The sequence below is a fragment of the Podarcis cretensis genome, assembly GCF_951804945.1.
Source record: "Podarcis cretensis genome assembly, chromosome: 3".
NCBI classification, from domain to species: Eukaryota; Metazoa; Chordata; class Lepidosauria; order Squamata; family Lacertidae; genus Podarcis; species Podarcis cretensis.
This window is the reverse complement of record NC_137172.1, coordinates 1,963,927-1,986,070: the sequence shown is the minus strand read 5'-3', so window position 1 is coordinate 1,986,070 and position 22,144 is coordinate 1,963,927. Positions and strand designations below refer to the sequence as shown.

The 22,144-nt window shown below is 46.5% G+C and overlaps 1 protein-coding gene and 1 long non-coding RNA gene across 2 annotated transcripts in view; one reads left to right on the top strand and one right to left on the bottom strand.

Annotated features, from left to right (window-relative positions):
- CIB4 (calcium and integrin binding family member 4) overlaps positions 1-1,875 on the bottom strand; it is a 35,651-nt gene extending 33,776 nt beyond the window's left edge. Inside the window, exon 1 of the mRNA XM_079969066.1 lies at positions 1,789-1,875. Within this exon, the coding sequence (XP_079825192.1) occupies positions 1,789-1,842 (54 nt within the window). The 5' untranslated portion in view covers positions 1,843-1,875. The remainder of the gene's footprint in view (positions 1-1,788) is intronic.
- Positions 1,876-2,075: 200 nt separating this feature from the next.
- On the top strand, positions 2,076-21,286 carry LOC307212118. Its single transcript, XR_013836843.1, has 3 exons — positions 2,076-2,165; positions 15,719-15,951; positions 21,225-21,286. It is a non-coding gene; the product is annotated as an uncharacterized lncRNA (long non-coding RNA).
- Positions 21,287-22,144: the final 858 nt, after the last annotated feature.

Sequence of the window (22,144 nt, the reverse complement as noted above, 5' to 3'; positions counted from 1 at the left end):
GGCTGGGCTTTCTGCCTTTGGCTCGGAGGGGCTCATAAGTTGAACATACCTGTGCCGTGAAAATCCCTTATTTTGGCTGCTGATCCCTTATTTTCAAGGCTGCTGGTCCCTTATTTTCAAATCTGCAAGTTGACAGCTATGACCACCACTCACTCCCATCTGATCACAGTCTCTAACCACTATGCCACACCACTGATGGGAGTGGTGGTCCAAAATGCCTGGAGGGCACCAGCTTGGGGAAGGTTGCTCAAAGGCCTGGATGCGACCCGCATTCACAGACAGGAACTATCCTGCCTATTTCAGCCATCTTCATTGCAGGTCAGTGGGGTTTCCCATCAGCCAGACATAGGGTGTGATCCTTGGCTTTTGCCAGGATTGTGGCTGGCATAAGCAGTGCGGCATAGCAGTTAGAGACCTGGGAGACCAGGGTGCAAGTCCCCATTCAACCAGGAAGCTCATGGGGCCAGTCGCTGCCTCTCTTGTCCTCACAGGGTCGTTGTGAGGATAAACTGGAGAGGAAGGGAGCCATGTATATAAATATGGTAGTGGACCAAATATAACAACACAGACCACAGGGGTGTTATTTTGCTTCACGGACGACACCGAATATCTGTCTGGGACAAGTGACGATAATAAATAATATATATATATTTTTATACCCCACCCTTCCCAGTTCAAAAACTGGGCAAGGGGCAGCTAACAACAAATTATAAAATACAGTATAAAAATATGAATAACAATAAAATTCCAAATTCAAAAATCAATTAGATAATCCCCAGGGCTAGCTGGCTGAATTGATCCTACTTGGGGCAGTGAGGAGGCCAGGGGAGAATGAGCTGTGGGGTCTCAGAGCAGCTGAACTTCATAAAAAGGGGAGGGGAAGGGAAGGGATATAAAAGATCAGGCTGAATTCAAATTAAAGGCCAGGCGGAATAGCTCTGTCTTACAGGCCCTGCGGAAGGAGGTTAAATCCTGCAGGGCCCTGGTCTCATGGGACAGAGCATTCCACCAGGTTGGAGCCATCACTGAGAAGGCCCTGGCCCTGGTGGAGGATAGTCTGACTTCCTTAGGGCCCAGGACCTCTAAACTATGATTATTCATGGACCTTAAGGTCCTCTGCGGGGCAGACCAGGAGAGGCGATCCGTATAGTTAAAGCTCTGGTTTTCCCAGTAGTGATGTATGGAAGTGAGAGCTGGACCATAAAGAAGGCTGATCGCCGAAGAATTGATGCTTTTGAATTATGGTACTGGAGGAGACTCTTGAGAGTCCCATGGACTGCAAGAAGATCAAACCTCTCCATTCTGAAGGAAATCAGCCCTGAGTGCTCACTGGAAGGACAGATTCTGAAGCTGAGGCTCCAAGACTTTGGCCACCTCATGAGAAGAGAAGACTCCCTGGAAAAGACCCTGATGTTGGGAAAGATGGAGGGTACAAGGAGAAGGGGACGACAGAGGATGAGATGGTGGGACAGTGTTCTTGAAGCTACCAGCATGAGTTTGACCAAACTGCGGGAGGCAGTGGAAGACAAGAGGGCCTGGTGTGCTCTGGTCCAGGGGGTCACAAAGAGTCGGACACGACTAAACGACTAAACAACAACAACAACAACAAAGGTCCTCTGCAGGGCAGACCAGGAGAGGCGGTCCCGTAAATATGAGGGACCTCTCAACTATGGTTCTTCATGGACCTTAAGGTCCTCTGCAGGGCATACCAGGAGAGGCGGTCCCATAAATACGAGGGCCCCAAGCCACCAACAGGAGGGTTTGGGGATCGTCCGTCACTCTGCTCACCTGATATTCTTCCAGGTCCTTTTTCTTCATGGAGTGACTTAAACACTGACCCATTCTCCTGCCCAGAATGTCAACCCCGGGGAGACGAATGGAATGAGGGACCCAGTAACCATTGGTGACAGAATGCACGCCATGGATCCAGGCCTGCTTCTGTCATAGGTGCCAATCGGCTCTTCCCATAAAATAGGCGTAGGGGCACCCTGTTGCCTTCAGAGAGCTGGAGGCTTGTAGAATCTCTCCTCTGTCTTCATTGTGATGATCCTCATGCTTTCATAAGATGTGTGTGTGTTTAATTTCAAAAATATGATTAACAGCTATGTTTTTAGCTGTTTCTGTTTTAGATCTGAGCCACTTTGCATATTTGATGAAGGGTAAAGGTAGGATTATTAATATTACTATTATCAGTGGGGGGTTTTCAGGGGGTACTCAAAGGTACGTGACACTGGCACGTGTTTTGTTTTGTTGTTAATAAGTGTGACACGTACTGTAACAACTTCATGGTGACTACCAGCACCTATTTTCCTAGAAAAAAAGCTATTATTATTATTATTATTATTATTATTATTATTATCTACTTGAGTATTATCTACCAGACTGGATTACTGTAACTCGCTCTACGTGGGGCTGCCCTTGAGACTGACCCAGAAACTCCAGCGGGTGCAGAATGCCGTGGCGAGACTCCTTACGGGGTCCTCACCACGAGATCACATTCACCCGGTGCTATACAAGCTGCACTGGCTCCCTGTGGAGTACAGGATCAGGTTTAAGGTGCTGGTTTTAACCTTTTAAGCCCTATACGGCCTAGGACCCTTGCACCTACGGGACTGCCTCTCCTGGTATGTCCCATGGTCCACAAATGACAACTCCTTGGCAGCAAATTCCACTGTCAAACAGCTCTTACTGTCAGGAAGTGCTTCCTAATGTTTAGGTGGAATCTTCTTTCTTGTAGTTTGGAACCATTGCTCCGTGTCCGCTTCTCTGGAGCAGCAGAAAACAACCTTTCTCCCTCCTCTATGTGACATCCTTTTATATATTTGAACATGGCTATCATATCACCCCTTAACCTCCTCTTCTCCAGGCTAAACATGCCCAGCTCCCTTAGCCGTTCCTCATAAGGCATCATTTCCAGGCCTTTGACCATTTTGGTTGCCCTCCTCTGGACACATTCCAGTTTGTCAGTGTCCTTCTTGAACTGTGGTGCCCAGAACTGGACACAGTACTCCAGGTGAGGTCTGACCAGAGCAGAATACAGTGGCACTATTACTTCCCTTGATCTAGATGCAATACTCCTATTGATGCAGCCCAGAATTGCATTGGCTTTTTTAGCTGCCGCGTCACACTGTTGGCTCATGTCAAGTTTGTGGTCAACCAAGACTCCTAGATCCTTTTCACATGTACTGCTCTCAAGCCAGGTGTCACCCATCTTGTATTTGTGCCTCTCATTTTTTTTGCCCAAGTGCAATACTTTACATTTCTCCCTATTAAAATTCATCTTGTTTGTTTTGGCCCAGTTCTCTAATCTGTCAAGGTCGTTTTGAAGTGTGATCCTGTCCTCTAGGGTGTTAGCCACCCCTCCCAGTTTGGTGTCATCTGCAAATTTGATCAGGATGCCCTTGAGTCCATCATCCAAGTCGTTGATAAAGATGTTGAATAAGACGGGGCCCAAGACAGAACCCTGTGGCACCCCACTAGTCGCTCTTCTCCAGGATGAAGAGGAACCATTGATGAGCATGTTTTCCTTTGTTCCTGAACTATGCTGAATAAAATACCTGTAAATACTGCTTACACATGTCTCTGTCCGCCTCGTCTGCTGCAAAGAGTTCTTATCTCTGCTGGTTTGCGTGCTCAGAGTCTCTAAAGGTATCTGAGGCTTGGGTTGCAGTTTTGATGCTGTTCTGAGAACCGGAGTATCGCCCGGCTGCCGGCTGGTGGCTGGAGCCAGCTGGGGGCCTGCCAATTGCCCCCGTCTCCCAGCAGCATCCCAACAGGAAGATGGAGGAAGCTTGTTTTCTGCTGCCCTGGACAGTAGGATTTGAACCTTGGGTTTCCGGTTACGAGGCAGGAGATTCTGACTAAACATCAGGAATACCTACAGTGGTATGGACAACCTCAGAAGGTGATGGACTCTCTTTCATTGGAGGTGTTTAAGCAGCAGTTTAGTGGCCACCTGTCAGAGTCTCTTTAGCTGTGATACCTGCATTGCAGAGGGTTGGACTTGAGGAGATTTCACCCCTCCAATATCCAAGAATCTCCTGACGAGTCTGCTGATTCCCCAGAGAGGAGGAGCAGTGTTTTGCTTTCTACTTATTCAGCTCCAGCACCAAGTGAGTCAGTCAGTCAGTCAGTCAGTGTGTCGGAGAGAGATAGAGTGTTAGAGATCGTGTGTAGAGATAAGGTTGCTGCTAAGAGCAGCTGCAGACACTCAGTGCAACATTCATTTATGCTTAGACCTATTTAGCTCTGTATATAGTTTTGTATTATAGTTGTATTATAGTTGTATTATAGTTTGTCAGAGCTGCCTCCAGGTCCCAGCTCACAGAGGACCAACACTAGGCTGTAGTTATGTACAAAAGTCTTTATTGAGGTTCAGTTTCCATTTTAAAGCCGCAGCGTGCAGCTCTACGTCTCGACCTTAGACCGGCGAAGTCCCGTCTGAGTCTCCTCCCCTTCCACACCAGTTTAAGACTCTCGCCTTGCTCCACCTCTTCCTAAGTTCCTTTCTCCTCTGGGCCCTCCTGCCCGCTAGGGTTTCATCCTTCCTGGACTCCTCTGACGCTGACCCTGACGATTCTTGCCCCTCCTTCCGGCGGGCTTTAGGACCTGGTTCCCTATCCGGGCTACCTTCTGTGCCGCTCGCCTGTACCTTTGAACTTGGCGCGCGCGCCCAGCCTGCAACTTTCCTCTTGACCGTTAACTCGCTCTCCGATGGAGGCGTGGTCAACCCTGACTCATCTTCTCTCGCTGGTGGTGCATATGTGGGCTCTGACACCTGGGACTCCTCCCCCCCACTACGCTCTGGTGGGGAAGCTGGTCCTGATTTCCAACTGCTGCTCTGGGAGTCCCCGCTGGCCCCTTGTTTCTGGGGTGTCCCCCTTGGGTCGCCCCTTGCCCTGCCCATCGGCGCCCCCTTCTGTGAATCTTCCGATTCGCTGGAGAGGCTCATGGAATCTATCGGGCTGCTGTCATCTTCTCCTACGCTGCCCTCGGATTGCTCCCCCTCGCTCTCCATCTCCTCTCCTCCCTGCGCTCCCGCTGAGTCCCTGACAGTTGTAGTTATAGAATAAAAGAAGATACTCTACAGAGCTGCTCTCCGAGTCGTTTATGCACTGCCAGACTCTGCTATACTCTGCTGTGCGACGACTGTATTGTGGAAGTGAATCCGGTGCTCACAACTCTAAGCTGTGAGTCCACAGCACTTTGACCTGTTCCTGTCTAGAAGGTGGTCTCTGGAAGTGCTACCCAGCTCGCCTAGCCCAGTCGGGGTTGAAGTGCATGAGTCCAGTTGGTGACACTGGCTCAAGGGCGATGCTGACAGGACTAGATGACCCTCAAGATCCCTTCCATCTCTACAATTCTATGATTCTAAATGGTTTATATTTTAAATAGAATAAATGAACAGCCCACCTTCCTGTTCTACATGCTGGCAACCAGTTGATAGGGAAGATGTTTGATTCAGTTTGCATTCAAAGATGAAATTCGAGCTTTCAGAACCAAAGCACAGCCATCCACTGGGTTTCCCATTCACCTGAATTTTGCAGTGCAGTTTAACCAACGTCTACAAATATGCATACATTAGGAGGCTGCGTTCATAAAAAAAACACACGACTATATGAATGAAAGCAGCTTATATAGATGCATGGTTAGATGAGGGGCCATGTCTGTGGGGAGCCAGCAATCAGGATTCGAACTCAAGGGCAACTCTCTCCCCTCCTTGCTTTCCAGCAACTGGTATTCAGAAGCGTTGCTGCCTCGAACTATATTATGGGATAGCTTAACTCAAATGTGTTATGTAATGTACAAAGAAATGTCATTGCATGTGAATATGTTCAGAGTGCCCAAATGTTGCTGACATATTTACAAAACCGTTGTCGTTTGTGAAAAACAAGCAAATGTGTGAATGCTTCGGTTTGCAGAACAAAGTGGGGTAAAATACTTTGTATGTGCTCAGGCGTTAATTGCACTGTGTGTGAGCTGTGAGGGGGTGTTGGGAATCTGAATACGTGCAGCTACCCACACAGAGTCAATTAGGGTTTGGCAGACAGCCAAGGCAATGTGAAGGAGTAAGTCCGCCTGGTGATAACAGAGGCATGGAGACAGCTCCCTGATTGGTCAAGCTCTCTCATGGGAATAATGATTAATGGCCTACTAACCTGAAGGTGTTAGTTTCAGTAGTACGAGTTTCAGTTCAGGTGTAGGAGTTGTGAGTCCTGCATGAGAGAGCTAGTTAAAGATCTGTGTTCTGTTCTGTTCCGGTAAATAGTCCACTGTATAAAAAGCAGAGACATCACCTTGCCAACAAAGGTCCGTATAGTTCAAGCTATGGTTTTCCCCGTAGTGATGTATGGAAGTGAGAGCTGGACCATAAAGAAGGCTGATCACCGAAGAATTGATGCTTTGGAATTCTGGTGCTGGAGGAGACTCTTGAGAGTCCCATGGACTACAAGAAGATCAAACCTCTCCATTCTGAAGGAAACCAGCCCTGAGTGCTCACTGGAAGGACAGATCCTGAAGCTGAGGCTCCAAGACTTTGGCCACCTCATGAGAAGAGAAGACTCCCTGGAAAAGACCCTGATGTTGGGAAAGATGGAGAGCACAAGGAGAAGGGGACGACAGAGGACGAGATGGTGGGACAGTGCTCTCGAAGCTACAAACATGAGTCTGACCAAACTGCGGGAGGCAGTGGAAGACAGGAGTGCCTGGCATGCTCTGGTCCATGAGGTCACGAAGAGTCGGACATGACTAAATGACTAAACAAACTACAAGTTCCTGGTTCCTGCTTCGTCCATCCTGTCTGCAGCCAAGTTGCCACTTGCTTTCGTGAACTCTGCGTTTACTCTGCGAGGTCTGGCTAAGGTCCTGCAACTAGCCAGAAAGTTGCAAAACACCAATAGGTTATGCCAATACATGTGACTCTTAATCTCAGGGTTGCGAGTTCAAGACCCGCATTGGACAAAAAATTCCTGCATTGCATTAATTTGGACTAGACGGCCCTCCCAACTCTACAATTCTGTGAAACTGTGGAGGGCATTGCTTAGCCATCGTGACCCCCTCCTCTGTGCATTTCTCTAAAGCCATCTGTTTTGGTGCCCATCGTGCCCATGGGGATCCCAAAATCAAGACACAGAAGGAACCGCGGTCCTTTGCTCCTTGTCCTTCCAGCATCTTCAAAATCTTAGCTTGACACTGAAAATGCGCCACGAGGTTTTGTACGTAGCAACTGCCTCTTATGCCGAGGGGAGGGAGGGGCAGACGTGAGGAGCCTGTTCCCCAGAGCCGTGCCACACTTTAAATTCAATGTCTTGCGGAATATCCGCTACCCTTGGAAGCCTGGCATCAGCCAATTTTGCAAGCGTGCGTTTGATCCAAAGGCATGAAAAACCAGCTCAAAAAGGGCTTAACGAAGAAACTAACGGCAGTGTCCCATGCTGGGTGCATGTTCTTGCTTTCAAGTGAAGTTGCATCCGTTGTTTGGTAGCAGAAGCCATGGATGGTAGTCGGTTCCTGGCGGTGGGGATGGAGAGAGAATTTGGACTGACACAAGAAAGCTTGCTTGCAGAGAAAATCCAGGACCACAGTTCCAAGTTTTTTCATCGGTAAAACATACACAAACAAACGTAATGTTACACACCTCCCCAATTTCCAAGCGGTGTGAGAATCCAGGGATCCCTGTGCTTACCCAGGGTTCTGTTTCAATAATAATAATAATAATAATAATAATAATAATAATAATAAATTTTATTTATACCCCGCCAGAGCTGGGCTCAGGGCGGCTAACACCAGCAAAATTAAGGTAAAACATAAAGGGGGGAATTTAAAATACAGTTTAAAATGCAATTTAAAATGCAGCCTCATTTTATAAGTAGCCCATAGATCAAAACCATAAGAAGATGGAAACTTAAGGGTCAGACCGAGTCCAAACCAAAGGCCAGGTGGAACAGCTCTGTCTTGCAGGCCCTGCGGAAAGATGTCAAGTCCTTGGAATGAATGGAGATCAACAGAGATTGTGGTGTCTTTAGGATATAAGGTTTTATTTACATATCTAAATAACCTGAGCCTGAGATGAGGGGGGCTTAGCATTAATATCCAGAGAGATCTTGCTTCTCCATTAGTCTCACCTTTGAATCCAGCACAGAGCAAGCAGGTCTCTGTGTCTCCAGCTTCCAGCCTGGTCCCAGCTCAGCTCACACCTCAAAACTCTTGTTCTCCTACCTGGCAGGTAGGTGAGGTGAGAAAAGGTGCCCCCATTAGCTCGGAGAGCCCCATCCTTTAGCTGTAGCTCTTGCAACCTGCCTCCTCTTTTGAGATCCTGATGGGTCGGCCAATTGGTGCGAAAGGAGGATAGAACTTTTTTTATGCACGCCATAACAGCAGCAAGAATACTCATCGCAAAGTATTGGAAGACACAAGATCTACCCACCCGGGAAGAATGGCAGATGAAGGTGATGGAATACATGGAACTGGCTGAGATGACTGGCAGAATCCGGGACCAAGGAGAAGAGTCGGTGGAAGAAGATTGGAAAAAATTTAAAGTTTATCTTCAAAAATATTGTAAAATTAAGGATTGTTAGAAAGATGTTGGAAAAAGAAAATTATGTGGTTTTGGCAGAAATGACATAAAGGACTAAGTAAAAATGAATGGGTGAAAGAGAGAACGTTAAATTATAGTATATAAAGACAAATTATTAAGATAAAAACAAGGTTGGAAGGATTTGCTGAAATAACAGTTTGAATTAGAATACAAAAATGGGAGGTGTGAGGAGGTCAAGGAAATAAGTAAAGGAAAGAAAGCTATGTAAAGGTTCGATTTGTTCTTTTTTTTGTATTGATTGTATTTTTTTCTGTATTTTTTTTACTTTTCTTTTTTCTCTTTTTTCTTTTTGTAATCTTTAAAATTTGAATAAGTATTATTAAAAAAAAATGAGATGCTGATGAGGACACTCAAGTGGCCAGCTGAGTCTTACAAACATCACTTCTCCTACCTGGGCAGTTATCTTTCCACAAGGGCCAGCATTGATGCCGAAATCCAGCATCACCTGAGCTCTGTGAGTGTGACTTTCACCCGTTTGAAGTGCAGAGTGTTTGAGGACCAGGACATTCGCTGGGAAACCAAAATGCTTGTTTGCAAGGCTATTATACTACCAACCTTACTGTATGCTTGTGAAACATGGACCACTTATAAACGCCATCTCCAACTCCTCCAAAGATTCCATCAATGGTGTCTCCAAAAAAATTTACACATCACTTGGGAAGACAGGCGAACTAATGCCAGTGTACTGGAAGAAGCAAAGATCACCAGTGTCGAAGCAATGATTCTTCAACATCAACTTCGTTGGACTGGTCATTGTGTGGATGCCTGATTATTGTCTTCCAAAGCAACGGCTCTATTCCGAACTTAAAAATGGAAAGCGTAATGCTGGTGGTCAACAAAAGAGGTTTAAAGACTCTCTCAAAGCAAATTTTTAAAAATGTAGTATAAACACCAACAATTGGGAAACACTTGCCTGCGAGTGCTCCAATTGGAGAACAGCCTTTACCAAAGGGCTTTGAAGACGCTTGAACTCAGAATGAAAGGGAGAAACGTGCTAGGAGGAAGGCACGCTTGGCAAACCCTCACCGTGATCAGCTCCCGCCCGGAAACCAATGTCCCCACTGTGGAAGGATGTGTGGATCCAGAATTGGCCTCCACAGTCAATTACGGACTCATTGTTAAGACTGTGTTTATGGAAGACAATCTTACTTGGCTATGAGTGATCGCTAAAGAAGAAGAAGGCCTTAGAGCCCTCGTATCTATGGGACCACCTCTCCTGGTCTGCCCTGCAGAGGACCTTAAGGTCCATGAATAACCGTAGTTTAGCGGTCCCAGGCCCCAAGCAAGTCAGACTATTCTCCACCAGGGTCAGGGCCTTCTCAGTGATGGCTCCTACCTGGTGGAATGCTCTGTCCCATGACACCAGGGCTCTTCAGGATTTAACCTCCTTCCCTCAGGCCTGTAAGACAGAGCTATTCCGCCTGGCCTTTAATTTGAATTCAACCTGATCTTTTATTTCCCTTCTCTTCCCTTCCCCTCCCCTTTTTATGAAGATCACACGCTCTGATTCCCCACAGCTAATTCTCCCCCGGCCTCCTCGCTGGCCCAAGTCGGACAAATTCAGCCAGCTAGCCCTGGAGATTATCTAATTGATTTTTGATTTTTATTGCTATTCATGGTTTCATACTGTATTTTATGCTGCTTTTATAATTGTTTAAAGTGTTTTAAATTTGTTGTTAGCCGCCCTGAGTCCAGTTTTTGAACTGGGAAGGGCGGGGTATAAGTAAAATATTATTATTATTATTATTATTATTATTATTATTATTATTATTATTACAAAGAAACTCGCAACCTCCTCTCTCCCCTGGAGTATAGAACCTCAAGGATGGAATGGGATCACAGGGCAACATCCAGCCTGCCTTCCCTCCCACAAACTCACTAGTGTGTTATTTAGTCCAGCACCCTGTTCTCCCACTGAGGACCCTTCCCCACTGATGAAGGCAGCAGGGCTTCTGAATACCAGTTGCTGGAAACCACAGGTTGGGAGAGGCCAGGAGTGCGAGTTTGTGTTGGGATACTGCCAGGGAGACAAAGGCCATCACTGCCTCCACGTCGACTCCGGACGTCCATCGATCTCCTGTAGATATAGTATCATTCAATTAGTGACACGAGCTTCAGAAAATAGCTTTCCAGAACTGATGCACGCTCTATCAGCAGATAATGCACAGCGAAAGTTGCACTCAGGAGAGTATTATTTAGAAGTTTATTCAGCGTTGGTCAGAACAAAGAAAAAACATGACTGCCTGCTTCGGTCTGCTCAGGCACAGAGAGAGAGAGACAACAGCTCAATCAAAACAGAAACATCCTGTGAACAGGAAATACGCAGGCTGTGACACAAACATCCTGCTCCCTTTTAAGGTGGAACGGAAATATCCTAACAGTTTGACCCCACAACCATGGGTGCCCGGGGTTGTGGGTGCCGTGCAGCATGCATGGCCCTGGCACTGAAATTTGTGGGTGCCCAGCCCCTTCATGGGGAATTTTGTGGGTGCATGGACACCCAGGGATTTGGCACCTATGGGAGAGGCGGTGAATGCTAAGCCTGCTTGCAGAAGGAGAATTTGGGGCACAGTCTAAGGTGTCCAGTCCGCACCAGTTTTAAGGTGGTGTGGGTGGTTTCCCCTGCACAAGGCCCCCAACTGATGCAAAATAATAACTTTAAGAAGATCCATCTAAAAAGCTAATGTACCAAAAGACATTATTGTTGAAATAAGACATTGCGAAAGGAGGGGAAATTTTATCATATGTGGTGGGATTGTAAGGTAATTTTTAAAAAATGGGAAATGATACATAACGAATTGAAGAAAATGTTCCATTTAACATTTGTTAAAAAACCTGAAGCATTTTTATTAGAGATTGTAGGGAAAGATCTGCCCCAAAAGCTGAAAAACATCTTCATGTATGCGACAACGGCCGCAAGAGTTCTGGTAGCACAAGGATGGAAGACTGAAGAAACCCCAACTAAAGAATCATGGCAAGAAAAATTGATGGACTGTGCAGAACTGGCAAAACTGACATATAAGCTATGGGACAAGGATAACTGTGACTTTAAGGATGAATGGGAACCCTTTATAAAGTATCTGAAACGCAACAAAGCGAACTGGACTCCTTGGCTGGCTTTGAATAAACATTCACAAACCTTTTATTGATAATAATCAGCTAAATAGTTTGAGGATCTATACAACTTTGTAACATGCAGAAAACACCATTCTTACAGAAACCAAAGACTGGAACTGAGGGAAGCCGGGGTGGGGGTGGGGGTGGGGGTGGGGTTTTGTGGGGGTAGGGAGGGAAAAAGGGGGGAAATAAGGATGATATGTTTCTATATAATATGTTTTGTTTTAATTTTGAATAAAAAAGTAATAATAAAAGAAGAAATAAGACATTGTGAGGGGAATTTTTGTCTCGCTCAGGGTGCCCTATTACCAAAATCTGCCCTACTTCCAATTTTTCCTTTGCATCCGCAGCCTTAGCTGCGGAGAGCTTATCACCCAATTTGGAGATTTGTGAAACTGAAAAGCTTGCATATTTCTACACCAACCTAGGTTGGCGCCTTGTTCCGCCAATATCTCCATGTAGGAAGAAAACTGAGAGTATGGCAGACTAATTCCTCGCGGCACTTGCAAACTCACACGTGCCTTGCCAAATGGCTTTGCCTTGCAAAATGGGCTCCTCATTTTTTTTACAAAAAAACACAAACCCATCAAACTCTCCTCCTGCTTCTCTGTGTTTGTAGGGAAAAAAGATCTTCAGTCCCTTTTTAAAAAGCAGGCCTGGTCTGGGTGGTCTTTTGAGGCCTGGCCTGTCGCTTTCCAGCTGAGTAGACATATGGTCTTCATAGATAATTCAAAGTTTAACTACATTAGAGAGTCTAGAAATAAACTCTCCTGGAAGTGTGGGCCTTTGTCGTCGTCCTCAGAGAGGACCACGTGGCCGTGGCAGCCATGCCAGCTGGAAGACTCAAGGCGGGCACTCCCGTTCGGACTTCTGCTCGCCCAAAGGACGGTTTGTTAAACGAATTGTTACGGAAATTATTGGGGGGGGGGGCACATCTTTAAAGTTAAATGTTACAAATATTATGCCTGAATGTATCCTTTCAACTTGACAGCTCAGGGAAGTTAAGGTAAAGGTAAAGGTACCCCTGCCCGTACGGGCCAGTCTTGACAGACTCTGGGGTTGTGCGCCCATCTCACTTAAGAGGCCAGGGGCCAGCGCTGTCCGGAGACACTTCCGGGTCACGTGGCCAGCGTGACATCGCTGCTCTGGCGAGCCAGAGCCGCACACGGAAACGCCGTTTACCTTCCCGCTGGTAAGCGGTCCCTATTTATCTACTTGCACCTGGAGGTGCTTTCGAGCTGCTAGGTTGGCAGGCGCTGGGACCGAGCAGCGGGAGCGCACCCCGCCGCAGGGATTCGAACCGCCGCCCTTTCGATCGGCAAGCCCTAGGCGCTGAGGCTTTAACCCACAGCGCCACCTGCGTCCCTCAGGGAAGTTACCTAACTTTAAAAATAATATAAAATCATCTCTTTTGCCAGTTTCCTCCATTCCAAAGCTATTTTCCCCTTGAAAAAGGACTCCAGGAAGTTCTCATAGGTAACAATTGCTGGGCTCATTGTTAACCAAGGGAAGCCAGATCTCATCACCTGACTTGCCTCAGGCTCCAGACATGCAAAGGAACTTCTATTGTACTTTTGGGTGGTGGGTACTTAAGACATATTTGTCTATGCTAATCTTATACCTGGGTGTTGCCCTGCCATGTCTGCTTGTGCTAATCTGGTACCAAGGACTTGTCTGGACAGCTTTGCCAAGGTTAACCCCTCCCCTTTTGTGACATGTCAGTGATGTAGCAATGATATAGCAATGATGCTGTACAAACTATACAGTGGTGCCCCGCAAGACGAATGCCTCGCAAGACGAAAAACTCACTAAAAGAAAGAGTTTTCCGTCTTTTGAGGTGCTTTGCAAGACAAATTCCCCTATGGGCTTGCTTCGCAAGACGAAACGTCTTGCGAGTTCTTGTGAGTTCTTGCAAGTTTTTTTCCTTTTTCCCCCTTTTTCTAAGCCGCTAATAGCCGCTAAGTCACTAAGCCGCTAAGCCGCTAATAGCCGTGCTTCGCAAAACGAAAAATCGGCAAGACGAAGAGACATGTGGAATGAATTAATTTCGTCTTGCAAGGCACCACTGTATTCTGGGATATGGTGGGAAACTTTTAAAAGTCCTTCTCACCCCGTCCTTGGGGTTCAAAATTCCTCTTTGAACCTGTTGCGAAATAAACTTTGGTCTACAGCTCTTTGCTCCGGTTGGTGGCTGGACTCCTTCCTTTATTCCGCAGGGACCCGCGGACTCTGCCCGACCAGCTGGGGGACTGAGCAGCCTCACACTTAGATTTTTCCATAACAGAATGAAGAACTAGCTGACCTTGGGAGCAGATTGCTGCGTCTTAAAGGCCCCGATTTGCTCAGGGTGTGGTCTTAGAAGCACAGAGCTGTAGTATGGCAAGGGACCCTGAGGGTCATCCAGTCCAACCCCCCTGCAGTGCAGGAATAGAACCGTAACCGCTGCCCCCTTCCTGAAGATGAGGAGGTCTGGCTCTGGTCAGTGCTTGAATGAGTCGTTTTCTAGAAGCCACGTGGACACTTCCTTGGGTTCCATGATGGAAGAAAGAGGAGACACATGGATGGGAGAGAAAGAGAAAGAAAGAAAGAAAGAAAGAAAGAAAGAAAGAAAGAAAGAAAGAAAGAAAGAGAGAGGGGGGGCAGAGAGAGAGAGAGAGAGAGAGAGAGAAAGAGAGAGAGAGAGAGAGAGAGAGAGAGAGAGAGAGAGAGAGAGAGAGAGAAGAGAAGAGATGGATTACAGCGAGCTTGTTGTTGTTGTTGTTTAGTCATTTAGTCGTGTCTGCCTCTTCGTGACCCCCTGGACCAGAGCACGCCAGGGCCTCCTGTCTTCCACTGCCTCCCACAGTTTGGTCAAACTCATGCTGCTAGCTTCGAGAACACTGTCCCACCATCTTGTCCTCTGTTGTCCCCTTCTCCTTGTGCCCTCCATCTTTCCCAACATCAGGGTCTTTTCCAGGGAGTCTTCTCTTCTCATGAGGTGGCCAAAGTCTTGGAGCCTCAGCTTCAGGATCTGTCCTTCCAGTGAGCACTCAGGGCTGATTTCCTTCCGAATGGAGAGGTTTGATCTTCTTGCAGTCCATGGGACTCTCAAGAGTCTCCTCCAGCACCATAATGGAAAAGCAGGACAGGAATCCTGTGGCTTTCCAGTTGTTGGATTCCAGTTGTTGGCTAGCATGACCTTGGTACCAGTTGCCTGGCTAGCATGACCACCCCGCCGCGGGGATTCGAACCGCCGACCATGCGATCGGCAAGTCCTAGGTGCTGAGGATTTACCCACAGCGCCACCCGCGTCCCTTTGGATAACATGGAGGGGAGGATAAATAGATAGATAGATGATAGATAGGTAGGTAGATAGATAGATAGATAGATAGATAGATAGATAGATAGATAGATAGAGACAGATAGATATAGATAATAGAGATGGTAGATAGATGAGAGCAAGAGAGATGGATGTCAAGGAAATAAACAACTCTCTGACTTTAAGAAGACATCTGAAGGCAACCCTTCATGTTTGATGGTTTACCGTGTTTTTAATATTTTTTTTGGTAGCTGCCCAGAGTGGCTGCAGAAAGCCAGCCAGAAGGGTGGGGTAATTATTATTGTTATATTGTTATTATTATTAAAATTATCAGGACCAGTCCTCCTATTATGCAAAGTGAGATGACCCCCACCTCAGGCTGAAAATTTGGAGGTGCAGTCATACCTCGGGTTGAAGTTGCTTCAGATTGAGTGCTTTCGGGTTGCACTCTGCAGCGACCCGGAAGTAACAGAACACGTTACTTCCGGGTTTCACCGCTCGCGCATGCGCAGACGGTCAAAATGACATCATGCGCATGCACAGAAGCGGCAAATCGCTATCTGCGCATGCGCAGATGCGCAGTCACGGGTTGCATTCGCTTCAGGATGCAAACGGGGCTCTGGAACGGATCCCGTTCGCATCCTGAGATACCACTGTACCATTAACAATTAATTCAAGATTCTCTGTTGTTTAATCTCTGTCGGCAGGGCAGCCTTGGGATTCTCCACCTCTGGCGCAGAAATATCTTGTGCCACCTCTGCATTTACACCTCTATGTGCTGCTCCCCGAAACCCATGGATTCCTCCCCCTCATTTTGCATGCATGCGACGGATGCTGCTCCTGTCAGGTGAGAGAGCCCCCGCCCGGATCTTGCCGCTCTCGCTCAGGATGCTGCAGAGGTGCCACCCCCGGACGCTGCGCTTGCAACTTGGCTGCCTCAGTAATTGAATTAAGCTTCTTAATAAAGCTACTTGCTATTTCCCTAATTCCTCTCCAGACACTCTAATGCTATTACCCCCAAACAGAGCGCCATTTAAACTGCTTAGTTTTGATTGCTTTGCAAGCGAAGCCTGCCGGGTGAAGGCGCAGCACGCCCAGTCTGAAATCCAGGAGGACCACGGAGGCACAGAACTGGAGGGTGGGAAGGGGTCAGTCATCTAGTCCAACCCCCTGCAATCTCAGGGATCCCAACTGAAGCACCCAAGAGAGATGGCCACCCATCCTCTGCTTAAAAACCTCCAAGGAAGGAGAGTCCAATACTTTCTGAGGTTGTCCACTCCACTGCCAGAAAGTTCTTCCTGATGTTTAGTCTGAATCTCCTTCCTGGTAACTTGAAGCCATGGGTTCAGGTTCTACCCACCAGAGTAGGAGAAAACAAGGTTGCTCCCTCTTCCATGGGACGGCCTTTGAGATATTCAAAGGTGGCTACCATAACTCCTCCCAGTCTTCTCTTCTCCAGGCTAAACATCCCCAACTGCCTCAACTGTCTGGGGGAGCTGAGTGCCTCTGGAAACAGCCAAGTTCTTTGCAGGGCATGGCAGGGGTCTTCCTCTTTGGTGATCCCTCATAGCTGAGGAAGATGGTCTTTCATAAACACAGTCTTAACAGTGAGTCCGTAAGTGACTGTGGAGGCCAATTCTGGATCCACATGTCCTTCCACAGTGGGGACATAGGTTTCCAGGTGTGATGGCCTGGGATTCAGACTCGGATGCTGAACCTGAGGGATCCCAGCCTGCGCAGGATTCTCCGCCTCCAGAACCAGCTGAGCTGGGGCTGGGGCTTGAACCTGAAGGGTCCTCACCTGTGCTGGATCCTCAGGTGCAGGCACCAGCTGAGTCTGCTCTGGCTCCTGAGGTGATAGAGGACCCATTGCCTGCAGGTGCTCCACTCTCAGCCCCGTCAGAGGAAGCTGAGGTTGCCTCTGGGTCCGGTAACCCTCCAGCCTCTCCTGAGCTGCAGAGGCTCAGGGCAGAGAGGCGGAGGGAACTAAGTTCCCACAGGAGGAGTCCTCGCCTCCAGGCCAGGAGAGGCGAGTCACCAGAGGATTGGGGCCGCCCTGTGCCTCAGGGCAGATAAAAGCCGGCCAGCCCCAGTCCCAAGTTGCGGGAGCAACATGGTTGGTTGTTAGTTCCTGCCTGAACCCTGTCCTGCTCTTCTGCCTGAGCTCCTGACCCGCCCTGGCTCCCTGCCCTGCACCCAGTTTCAGCTGCTACGGACTGCCTCCACATTGCACCTTTGACCATGGACCGGACTTGGACCTCTCCTCTTGGGTAACCAATGGGACCAGCACACCCAAGCTATCTCCACCACAACTCCCCAGGCAATCCAATCTAGTAAGCCAGGGTATCCAATCAAGTAACCTGCCAGACAAGAGATAAACAATGATAGGAGAAAAACAACATTCAAATTTCTGTTTTAGACCGCCTTTTCTGTGATGTAGGTATAGAATCATAGAGTTGGAAGAGACCACAAGGGCCATCGAGTCCAACCCCCTGCCAAGCAGGAAACACCATCAGAGCACTCCTGACATATGGTTGTCAAGCCTCTGCTTAAAGACCTCCAAAGAAGGAGACTCCACCACACTCCTTGGCAGCAAATTCCACTGTCGAACATGATGTATGATGTATCTGGGGTGGTGGTCTTGATCTACAGGGTGGCAATTTCAAAAGTCTTTATAAGGCCTTGCACACCATTTTTCTTGGTCCTCCTCCTTTCCTGCGGGTGAGGGGAGCACCCTGTTACAACAGATCAATAAAGATCAGACTTACCAGCTGCTTTGCTTCTCAATATTCTCTGGTTGGCCTCTGTTATTCTCTCCTACCACTAGGGAACCTATATAAGGACTCTATATGGGCTCTTGGATACCCCATAAGGGAAAAGGGCAGATTTTGTTTACAACCGTTTCCAAACTTTTTTGGGCTACTTTCACAGTGCCCCCTGCCCTGTGCTATAAAAATCATTATTTGGAATTACAGTTTACACAACCCACTAAGAATCATAGAATTATAGAGCTGGAACGGAGCCCCAAGGTCATCTACTCCAACCTCCTGCAGGAATTATTTATGTATTTATTACATTATAGACCACCTTTATCTTCCAAGGAGGTCCAGTTGGCTTCCATGGCTCTCCTGCTCCCCATTCCATCCCCACAACAACCTTGTGAGGTAGGTTAGGCTGAGAGATGGCAACTGGCCCGAGGTCACCCAGTGAGTTGCATGGCCATGTGGGGATTCTTGATCTCCCAAGTCAGAGCCAGTGTGGTGTAGTGGTTAAGAGTGATAGACTCGTAATCTGGGGAACCGGGTTCGCTTCCCCGCTCCTCCACATGCACCTGCTGGGTGACCTTGGGCCAGTCCCACTTCTCTGAAGTCTCTCAGCCCCACTCACCTCACAGAGTGTTTGTCGTGGGGGAAGAAGGGAAAGGAGAACACAAAATGAGAGCCAGTGTGGTGTAGTGGTTAAGAGCGGTGGACTCGTAATCTGGTGAACCGGGTTTGCCTCTCCGCTCCTCCACCTGCAGCTGCTGGGTGACCTTGGGCCAGTCACACTCCTCTGAAGTCTCTCAGCCCCACTCACCTCACAGAGTGTTTGTTGTGGGCGAGGAAGGGAAAGGAGAATGTGAGCCACTTTGAGACTCCTTTGGGCAGTGATAAAGCGGGATATCAAATCCAAACTCTTCTTCTTCTTCAAGTCATAGTCCAGCACTCTAACCTTTAGGCCAGACAATAACGCAACAATAGTCAAAGCAGTGGCAATTAATTGCGCATTTATTCAAAATCAAAATATTTGGTTTAATTATGTGATCAAAGCCAATGTCTGGAGGTCATTTACACCTCCAGTGCTTGAGGCACCTGATAATGGAGCAATTTGTCTCCAAGGCTTCTTTTTACTAGCAAGAGATGATCTTGAGGACCTTCTGAAATGTAAATGAAAGGGAAAGCAAAAGAATATTAGTAGTCATCTGTCTGGACCCGTCAAGTAAAAAGCGTAATAATAGTCTAGCAGAGTTTTGTAAAGGCCAGTGGTTAATAAACAGGAACTGTACCCCAGACACATTGAGAATGGAGCATTGGAGCATTTGTGAACATATTCTTACAAAACATAGGCTCCAACAGTGATCTCACTTTCGAAACCCCTCCATTGGGAGAACTGCCTGTTTCTTCCTCCTCTCTGCTTCCTGTTTCGTAATTTGCCATGGGATCCATAAAAGGACCTCTCCTCTTCTTCCTAGGGAGAGGGGAGAAATTAGTTCACTTTGCACTTCCTGAACTCAAGCACACTTTCCTTCCAAATCCACGCTTGGGCGAATTTTAAAATGAGGTTTTTCGACCCCAAAGTGTACATCAGAATGCTTTATCAGTGACCACAGTGTACGAAAATGCATTGCAGAAGAGGAGAAGAGGGCTGTCCCATGGAAGATGGAGTGATCTGGTTTTCTGCTGCTCTGGAGGGTCAGACTCGAACCCATGGCTTCAAGTTACAAGAATGGAGATTGCAACTAAACAACAGGAAGAACTTTCTTTTTTTAAAAAAAATAATATTTATTATTTTTAAAGCTTACGAAAAAGAAAAGGAAGAAAGAAGACAAAAGAACAAAAAGAACAAAAAAGAGAAAAAACAATAAAATACATAAACAATACAAAACACAACCTTAACACATTAAACTAACACAATAAACCAAACCAAACAAAACAAAAACAATTTAAAAACATACATCATACCTTTTCCATATTCTATCTTTCATTCCCTTGTTTCATCGACCTCCCTCTTTGTATTCCACTTCCATTAATTGTTTCAGCAATTCCTTTCCATCTTTCTCTATTTTCTATCATATAAATGTCTTAACATATTTTTAATCTTATTTCCATTAAAATTATTTAAGCTTAACTCCTTACAGCATTTCAGCTAAAGCCATAAAATTTCCTTCCAACATTTCTCTATCACTCATTAATTTTACAATATTTCTATATATAGACTTTAAATTAAACAGGAAGAACTTTCTAATGGTAAGGCGCAGTTCAACAGTGGAACAAACTCCCTTGGCAGGTTGTGGACTCTCCATCTTTGAAAAAATTTGGATTGCCATCTGTTTTGGGTGCTCTAGCTAAGATCCCTGCATTACAAGAGGTTGAACTAGATTACCTCTGGGGGGTCCCTTCCAACTGTACAATTCTAAGATTCTATTATTCAGTCTGGATCTGTGACCAGCCCAGTCTCTGTTCAAGACCCAGAGTGATCAATCAGACCTCTGTTCTTAGATCTTAGAATCTCTAGAATTGGAAGGGACCCGGAGGGTCACCTAGTCCAACCCCTTGCAGTGCTGGGCCCTTTCCAACTCTACAATTCGATGATTCTGTGATTATACTTGCAAAATTCACATGTGGTCCCTTTCTTGCAAAAGTGCATATATAGTCTGTTGGAAATGTAAAGAAAAAGAAGGTACCTTTTTTCATATGTGGTGGATGTGTCCCAAGGTGAAAGACTTCTGGGAAAAGATTTATAATGAGTTGAAAAAAATGTTGAAATATACATTTATTAAGAAACCAGAAGCCTTTCTACTTGGAATACTAGGACTGGAATTGCTCAAAAAAGATGTCAGGCTGTTTTTGTATGCCACTACGGCGGCAAGACTTTTATTAGCTAAAAATTGGAAATTGCAAGAAATACCAACAATAGAAGAATGGCAGATGAAGATGTTGGACTTTTTTGGAGCTGGCCGACCTGACTGGAAGAATCTGAGACCAGAAAGAAGAGGAGATACAAGAGGATTGGCAGAAATTTAAAGAATATTTAGCTAAATATTGTGATATAAGATAAGTAGAAATCTTGGAAGTAATAAATAGGCTTAGGGGTAGAATAAGAATACGTGGTAGTAAATATTAAGGATTAGAATAGTAATAAAGGAGAAAGGAATCAACATAATTAGAAATATGAATTTGGAGAACTGTTATATAGGTAATAGAATGAAATTCAGTCAGAGGCGATTCGAGGAAGTCAGTTATCAATGTAATGATAATTAGGTATTTGAAGAAATAATTTTTCTTTGTGTTTAATTTTATTGTAATGTAGTGTGTTTTTCTTTGTTGTGTGTTTTGTTATGTCATTTTGTGATAAATGTGGAAAATCAATTTAAAAAATTGGGGGGGGGGGAGTGCATATACAAGTCATACCTCGGCTTACGAACGTTGTGAGTTGCACGTTTTTGGGTTGCAGACTGCAGAAGTACTGGAACGGGTTACTTCCGGGTTTCAGTGCTCGCGCATGCACAGAGGCACAAAATGACATGTGCATGCACAGAAGCGCCAACTTGCATCATGCACATGTGCAGACGTGGCGCTTCAGGCTGTGAACACTGTGGGTTGCAAACGAGCCTCCCGCACGGATCACGTTCACAACCCGAGGTATGACTATCAGGAGAAATGTGCACAAAAATGTTTGTGAATTTTCATGAACGTTTTCAGGAGGGTGGTTGCAAACGGATGTGGAAATGGGGTGAACTGAATTATACAATGGGGGAAATGAGAGATAGAGAGAAACTGAAATTGACAGATACCCCCATTCTCAACCCATCCATCTAGACCCATGGGGCTTAGCACGGCTCCATTTGCCAAAAAAATGTTTTCCCCCTCAAAGACAATAGGGAACTGTCCAGCAAAAGCAGCTCCTGAAGAAGCAGAGAGTTTGGCACTTCTGCTGCAGATTATTGCTGGTTTCCTCCTAGCAATGTGATTCTCTAGAGCAACGGTTCTCAACCTGTGGGTCCCCAGATGTTGTTGGACTACAACTCTCATCACTCCTAGAAGGCCAGAGCTCAGGGATGATGGGAGTTGTAGTCCAACAACATCTGGGGACCCACAGGTTGAGAACCGCTGATCTAGAGCATGGGTAGGCAACCTAAGGACCGGGGGCCAGATGCGGCCCAATAGCCTTCTCGATCCAGCCAGTGTATGGTCTGGGAATCAGCGTGTTTTTACATGTGTAGAATGTGTCCTTCTATTTAAAATGCATCTCTGGGTGATTAGTGGGGCATAGGAATTTGTTCATTTTTTTCTTCAAAATATAGTCCGGCCCTCCACATGGTCTGAGGGATGGTGGACCGGCCCACGGCTGAAAAAGGTTGCTGACCCCTGCTC